The 7,500-nt window shown below is 39.9% G+C and overlaps 1 protein-coding gene across 6 annotated transcripts in view; it reads left to right on the plus strand.

Moving 5' to 3' along the window:
• Imp (IGF-II mRNA-binding protein) overlaps nucleotides 1–7,500 on the plus strand; it is a 470,640-nt gene that overhangs the window by 107,602 nt on the left and 355,538 nt on the right. For 2 of the 6 annotated variants that reach the window (XM_067133615.1, XM_067133617.1), the window contains exon 1: nucleotides 656–961. The exons of the other annotated variants lie outside the window; for them this stretch is intronic. In XM_067133615.1, the coding sequence (XP_066989716.1) occupies nucleotides 784–961 (178 nt within the window). In that variant the 5' untranslated portion in view covers nucleotides 656–783. Of the gene's footprint in view, nucleotides 1–655; nucleotides 962–7,500 lie in introns of those variants that run through there. 6 annotated transcript variants of the gene reach the window in all.

Below are 7,500 nucleotides of genomic sequence, written 5' to 3' on the forward strand. Positions count from 1 at the left end.
CAATGGTTTACCTTTCGTATTCCTCCGTTAATCATTGCTTTTAACTCAATTCTCATCTGCAAAGTAAATATTCAGGATAAGAGGTCGCCAAAACCAGCGACCGGTAGAGTTGTCACACCTGCCAATTACAGCTTTTGGAGGTTAATTATTGCAAAGTAAATGCGTAGCAATGCTCTCTCTCTCCCTGTAGCCTCCCCCCCTTTCCCCATGAGTAAGACGTGTGTTGGGGGGTCTGAGACCCCCCAATGCAACCTCTTGTTTGACAGTTGAGGCAGTGCAAGCGGCGATGCTCTTTTTTTCTATGAAACTCTCCACTCCCAGACACTTACTGAATTATTACTAAGGATAGGTAGGCATAGGCTTTAGGAGGCCGGCCGAGCCAGGGCTTAGGTCTACTGAAAATCTGTTATTTTGGGCCGAATTTCGCCAATGGGAAGTGAGCCAGTAACTCACCCTGGAGTCACATGGGCTGTTGTTTATCATTGCCATTGGCCGAAAGTCGAGCAGGCAAGGGGCGCTGCAGCCAATGGCGGAGCGGAGGGGAGCTTGCGGCCAATCAGGGGGCGGAGAGGCCACTGGGCCCCGCCCTCCGCTCGGCGGAGGCTCCGCCCCGTCCCCCTGTGAGGGCTCCGCCCACGTGATAAGTCAGCCGTCGCCGGCAAGCAAGGAAACAAGTGTGAATCTGTTCACTTCTCGGTTGAAACAACTGTGACCTCTCTTGCCGAAGGACGACCGATTAGTGAAAGCAGCGGCAGTGTCGATTTGCGAGCGCGAGGCGGCAAGATGATGTCGAAACTCTATGTGGGGAACTTACCGGCGGACGTGAACGAAGGGACCTTACGCCAGTTGTTTTTGGACCAGGGACTCAACGCCACAAACGTGCTTGTGAAGCGAGGGGGCTATGCTTTCGTCGACTGCCCAGACCAGTCCGGCATCGACAGGGCCATAGAGGAGCTGAACGGTACGTAGGAGGCTCTGTTCTTCCCTTCGGGAGCTTTCTTTTCGGTGGTGTGTGCGCAGGAGCGCGCAGAACACCGCTCTAATTGACGGGCTGGCTTGACGAAAACGCTCGGCTCCAATATGGCTTCCTCTCGAGGGGCGGCCTCCCGGGTGTAAACAATGCGGATTTTGACGGTGTGGGGGCATGCTGGGCATGTGCATGGGCATGTGGTCATGCCAACATGCCACCGAGTGAATTTCAAGAACAGACACTGTGTAGAAGTCGAGAAATCGACGGTTTCATTCGACACCGGGACCGCTAGGCCTATGGCTACCGATGGTGCGCGAGTTTCTGCGTTCGATTCTGAACGAAAAATTGTGGGTCGTCGTTCTAGTTTTGGGCTGATTCCCGCGTTGCCTCACCTTCACTATCAAAGCAACTTTGCTCGAAAGGGTGACAGGGCCACGTCGAAGCGTAAATACGTCGAAATTGCCAGTAAACAGGACAGGTATGACCGGCACAAACGGCGTAAGCCACGCGCATGACAGGGGGAGCAAGCAGATAGACCGACAGACAGACAGGCCTACCCTGTCTCAGCCCGGAGGGCGGCGCCACCCGTCGGAACGTGGACTTTCCAATGTGTCTGTGGGTCTGTTCACTGTCTTCTTCTCCATTCTTTCCCGTCAGATGTGTTATTGTAGACAGATATCTTTAAATGTATTGATTTTTGAGTACACTCAAGACTCGTCTGTCTGGGACAACCACGTGACACAAGGCTGACGACGCTGTAATTAGCCCGATTGACCCTTTTTTTCGTTTATTGATTGGGCGCGAGGGCTAGCACCTAATTCATGTATGTTCATGCGTTCATACCTGCCCGTGCTCGACCATCTGGTGTTCATCGTCGCGAAGTCGTCATGAGGGAACACGAGAGAACACAGCATTCACTCGGGAACACTCATCCCTCCAAAATCAATACTTCCGAAGTGATAGCTGTTTGGCCCCCACGAGTCTCATTAGCTGTTAATTAATACACATACGTGTGGTGTATGGCGCGCTTGCATGGATTCAAGCACTTCTGAGTAAAAGTTTGGTTAAGATAGAGAGAAATAACCTTAGAAATTTGGATTTAGTCTTGGTTGGGGTGGAGGGAGGGGATGGGGGAGGGTTTAGTTGGAAAGCCGGCTCTCGCTTGTATTAGGCCTAGGTACCACGTGATAGGAATGGGTGTCTGGTGTGCGCTTTGGGAGGGTTGGTAGGCCTGGCTGCCATAGAGTGCTCTCTCTCTCTCTCTCTCTCTCTCTCTCTCTCTCTCTCTCTCTCTCTCTCTCGCTGTTTCCTCCGCCTTCGCTTTTTACCTCTCCTTACAAACACACTACGCGCGCGCTCACGCACGCACGCAAATACACCCAATTTTCTCATTGGTGCGTCAGTTTGTAAATGATAGACTTATATATCTCGCCACCTGAAGAGGAACTCCTCAGAGAGAGAGAGAGAGAGAGAGAGAGAGAGAGAGAGAGAGAAAGCAGCCCTTGAAAAGTGGTCTGGGTAGGCCATGACTTCATCGATTGTTGGGACCTGGCGTAGGTATACGAAACAATGCGGGGAATGTCTTCTGGGATTCCGTTATGTCCCAAGAAACCGGGTTCTGTGGGACTCTCGGGCTTGTTTTGTGCCCGGGAAGAGAAAGAGAGAGAGAGAGAGACCTTCTGGGTAAATCCTGGGAAATGAGCCTAGTGGGTACGTGTCGTTAGGCCTACGTTCAGAGGCTGTATATATATATATATATATATATATATATATATATATATATATATATATATATATATATATATATATATATATATAAAAAATGTCACGACCGTCAGTTTTGTAATCAATGTCATATAAAATTCGTAATGCGCATAATTCTCGTTTTCCCCCTCCCCCATTCTCTCTCTCTCTCTCTCTCTCTCTCTCTCTCTCTCTCTCTCTCTCTCTCTCTCTCTCTCTCTCTCTCTCTCTCTCTCGTCGTCCAAATCCCGTCCCACCCCTCTGTCCTGTACATTCTATCACGCACGTGGGAATGACAGAAGTGACGTCATTTGGACGGGTCTGTCAATTTCCACCGGTTTACTTTTTTCATTTTCGTTATTGAATAAAGAAGGAAAGGAATTAGTTATCAGTCGTGACTCGCGCGATTTTTAGTGCTAGGCATTTTGGGGCATCTCTAAGAACCAGTTGCTGTGGAAATTTTTGGGCAGTTTAGCTAGTGAACAAGTTCATTATATATATATATATATATATATATATATATATATATATATATATATATATATATATATATATATATATACGTGTGTGTATGTTTATATATATACACATATATATTAATTGTATATATATATTTATTTGTATTTATATATATAAAAAAAATTTTTTTGGATTACTGGGACTGTACTGACACGACAAATTCTTTAACACCTACAGCAAGTTTGCCATGTGTTAAATGTTTGGTTGTTGTGGGGTGGGGGGGGGGTTCGTGTAAGAAATAATGTAGACTTCTTTTTTTTACTTTTTTCATGAGAAAGCACCGTGAATTTACGATATTTTTATTTAGAATATAAAGTAAATGTGAGATCAGTATTCCAGATGAAAAAATATACCATTTTTCAGATTATATAGTTTGTGGACTCAGTTTTTTTCCGAAATGAACCACACATTATTTTAGTAGTTTCAGATTTTATTAATCAGGGAATATTTTATGAATATGTGGGTTTTGGGAAGCTGCAATGGCCACGGGAATTTTTGTTCTCCTGAGGGATAGTTTTCATATATCTAAATCTCACATTTTTTTGTAAGCTGTAATTTACCTTAATATTTTATTTTAGATATGGTAATTGTATTTTGTCATGATTTTGTTAGTAAATTATTATGACCACTTGGTACCAATAGAATGCGTTTGCATTGTGAGTAATAATAATGATGATGATAATAATTTGCTGGGGAGCGGAAGTCTTTAATATAAAACAATAAATATTCAAGTGGTATCCTTAACTTGAGGTACACTTGTTCCAAGAGATGGCTCTAAAGAGCTGCCCAAATTCTAAAGTTGCCCCAACCCAAGTGGTATTGTAAGGTAAGAGTTAGCCCCCCAGCCCTAAAGGGAATAGGGGCCAAAAGGTCCCCAAAACCGAGTTGTATGTATATCTGTTATTATTATTATTATTATTATTATTATTATTATTATTATTATTATTATTATTATTATTGTAGATATTTATCAAAAGAGTTCATTTGTTATTACTAGTTTTGAGCAAGATGATTATCCAATAAGATTGTGACGCCAGATGTTAGGCACAGATATCAATCAATCAGTCAACCACTATACACTCTTCCGAACAACATACTCTCCCACAGAATATAACAAACACGAATAGAACAAACGGAGCGAATTCAAAGTGTGTTTTAATTCAGATACAGTAACCTAAACTATCATCAGTCTCAATTAAGATATTGACTCCTTCCTCCAGAATGAATTTTGTAATTAACTGTCAGGTAACCGTGAAGGTTTCACCTTTTCCATTTTTTTATACCTTTTGGTTTTCGTTGGAAATTTTTTGAGGTTCTGTTGTTAATTTGCTGTATGTTTGTTTGTTTTTATATAACTTTTGGAAAAAAATTTTCAGTGGGTGTCAGGTCCAGAATTATGATTGTTAATTAATAATAATAATAATTAATACTTTACATCATTTCACACTTACCTGTTGCTTATGAATCAATTGTGTACAGCAACTTTTTATTGATATTGCTGATTTTAAGCTGTCTGTGTTTAATGACAAGTTAAATTTGTCACTGTTTTGGAGGGGGTTGATGACACTTTAGTTCCTGTGACGCCAGGTTGTTGAAATCAATCAATCAGTTGGTCAGAGTCTTCTCTTGTGTGGTTAAGAAGCTTAAATGATGATTAGATAATTTGTAACGTTCAGTTTTATGATTGTGTTGGTTCTTGGTTTGGAGGTGTTTATACATATATGTATATGTATGTATATATATATATATATATATATATATATATATATATATATATATATATATATATATATATATATATATATATATATATTTCAATTTTACTTCTTCCAGAACCTTTCTTTAGCACTATTCCTTTCTCCTCATTCCTTGTAGTCCCTTCCATGGCACTATTACTGGCCCAAAAAATCTGTTTCATGTCATGTGATGAATTAATTGTGTAGTTTCCCCTTGAGTTCATCGTTGGTATTTGTAATTTGCCCTGAAATTATATTTTAGAACTGCCCTTTGCTGATTCTTTGTCGACACTACAGTTTTGGCATAGAAGTGTTGCTTGTGTAACCTTCAAATGTTGTAATATTTTGGTCTGAAAATTGCTTCGTATATACACTTCTTGCTTAGAACTGTTATTTTGCTGTAGAACTGGCATCTGGACCTCATAATGTCTTTCTACAAGGACTTATTATAAACCTGTATTTTGCTCTGAAATGGCTACTGTATCTGTACCCATTCAATGCCCTCTCAATTTGTTGAGAATTGATTCCCACTATATTGTTTTATTCTTCTTCTATTTGTTCAAAAATTGACTTTCTGCGCCTGTGAAGAGTCACATCTCCGCCACTGTTGTTTTTAGTGTCAAGTGACATTTCTCAGGCGTACCCTTGTCACTGTTAATTCGAGATAAAATTACTGATAACTCGGGTCTCTTCAGGCACAAGTATCCATTAGAATCTTCATTTGCATTTTTAGTTTGTTGTGTGACTATTATTTTACTTTTATTACCTTTTACTGTAAAACTGCCTCAAGAAGGCTGTTAACACCAGTAGTCTACAACAACTTCTAGAGCTGCTTCTGTTGTCCTGAGACACTTTAGTGCTTTCTGTTGTTCTGCAGTTACTACTTGTTGCTCTGCCTTGGCGCTAGTATCTTGCACTAAAATTTCCTGTTGTTGCTCCCCCTCATTAACCCCCCCCCTTTTTTTTTAGACAATTCAGTATTATGTTTTGATGTTACCTGTCCTTTACCATCCTTGTTACTAACATTTTATTTGTCTAAAATTACCTGTTGCAGGTTAATTGGCACTATTAATTGATGTAATATACCTATTGTTGGTTCATTGGATGTTTTTTATTGAATATTACCTTGTGAAGGATCATTTGTAAATTAAGTATAAAATTTCCTGATGAAGGTTCTTTGGCAAAGTTATTTTATGTAAAATTACCTGTCGTGGGATGTTGTTGGAACTGAATGTGTTCTAAATTGACTTGTAGAATAGTTCATACAACTGTTTTAATTCAGAAATTGCTTCTAGTAGGATCCAGTCTTGACATGGTACCTTTTGTGATCTTTAAGTTCTAGTTCTCATGATTTAATGTCTACTTAATATATGATTTATATTTATTTTATTTTGAAATATGAGCTTTATCTCTTCTCTGATGAATTCTTTGGCATTTTGGGGGCTTTTGCCTTCAAATATTCTTTTGTAACCTGTCATGATGATCATGCATGCTGCTATGTGGCTTCACATGGTAAAGTTTTTGTGGCATGTGGGATTTATGAAATCCTCATCATATGAGGTTGGCCTGGTTTGTATTGGTGTTTGTGTTGATATGTTAGTTTGTTTATTTTTATCGGTTTTTTCTCAATGTTTCTGTTTGGGTTTTTATGATCTGAGAGAGAGAGAGAGAGAGAGAGAGAGAGAGAGAGAGAGAGAGAGAGAGAGAGAGAGAGAGAGAGAGAGTGCCTTGAAAATCCTGGTTTGGATGTATCTGGTGGCGACTTGCTAATGCGATGCAAGTTTGTTTAAACCTATAAATCATTTAAGTCTGATTCTACTGTATAATTCCCATGATCACAAATAGGAATTTCTGGTACAGTTCTGTTCCTGTAATTCGTGACCTGTCTCGTACAGGATTGTCTTAATAAGTTTTGTGGTTCTTTCTGTAATAATCTTGTTTTACAGTACAGTAAACTCGCTCGTTCATATTGACTTTTAACGCCTCATTGTGACCCATCCTCACACTCACTGCACTCCTAAGGCCTGTTTGCTCGCGGGGGGCGGGTGCCTAGAATTCATAAGAGGTCACTGACCCAATTGCTGACCTGACCCAATGTCGATCAGCTTTATAATGATTGACTGTGGATTTTATTTCAGTGCCTCTGCTTATTCTTTGACTTCTTGTTTGAAAGTCTTGTGTAATATTTTTTTTTTTTATTGAGCATTTGCTGTGATTTTATTTTAATACTTTTGTTTTTATATCAAAGTTAATGTTTTTGGGATGCTGCCAATATTTTCTGTTATATTTAGGGATTGTGTTTTAATGTTGTTGTGTGTTTTATTTGCTACTTTTAATTATTTTTTTATGCTTTTTAAAAATTTTTAGTTAACCTATATATTCATTTCCTATTGCTATTGGTTTTCATCTGTGATTTTTGTTTTTGATTGTTTGAATGCTTTCCCCCCCCCCCTCCTTAGACTTCTGTCAACTTTTTGGTAACTTTGTTTTTAATGTTTCCGGAATTCTGTTTTTAATGCTTGTTAGAGATTC

The sequence above is a fragment of the Macrobrachium rosenbergii genome, chromosome 34 (genome assembly GCF_040412425.1).
Source record: "Macrobrachium rosenbergii isolate ZJJX-2024 chromosome 34, ASM4041242v1, whole genome shotgun sequence".
Taxonomy (NCBI): Eukaryota; Metazoa; Arthropoda; class Malacostraca; order Decapoda; family Palaemonidae; genus Macrobrachium; species Macrobrachium rosenbergii.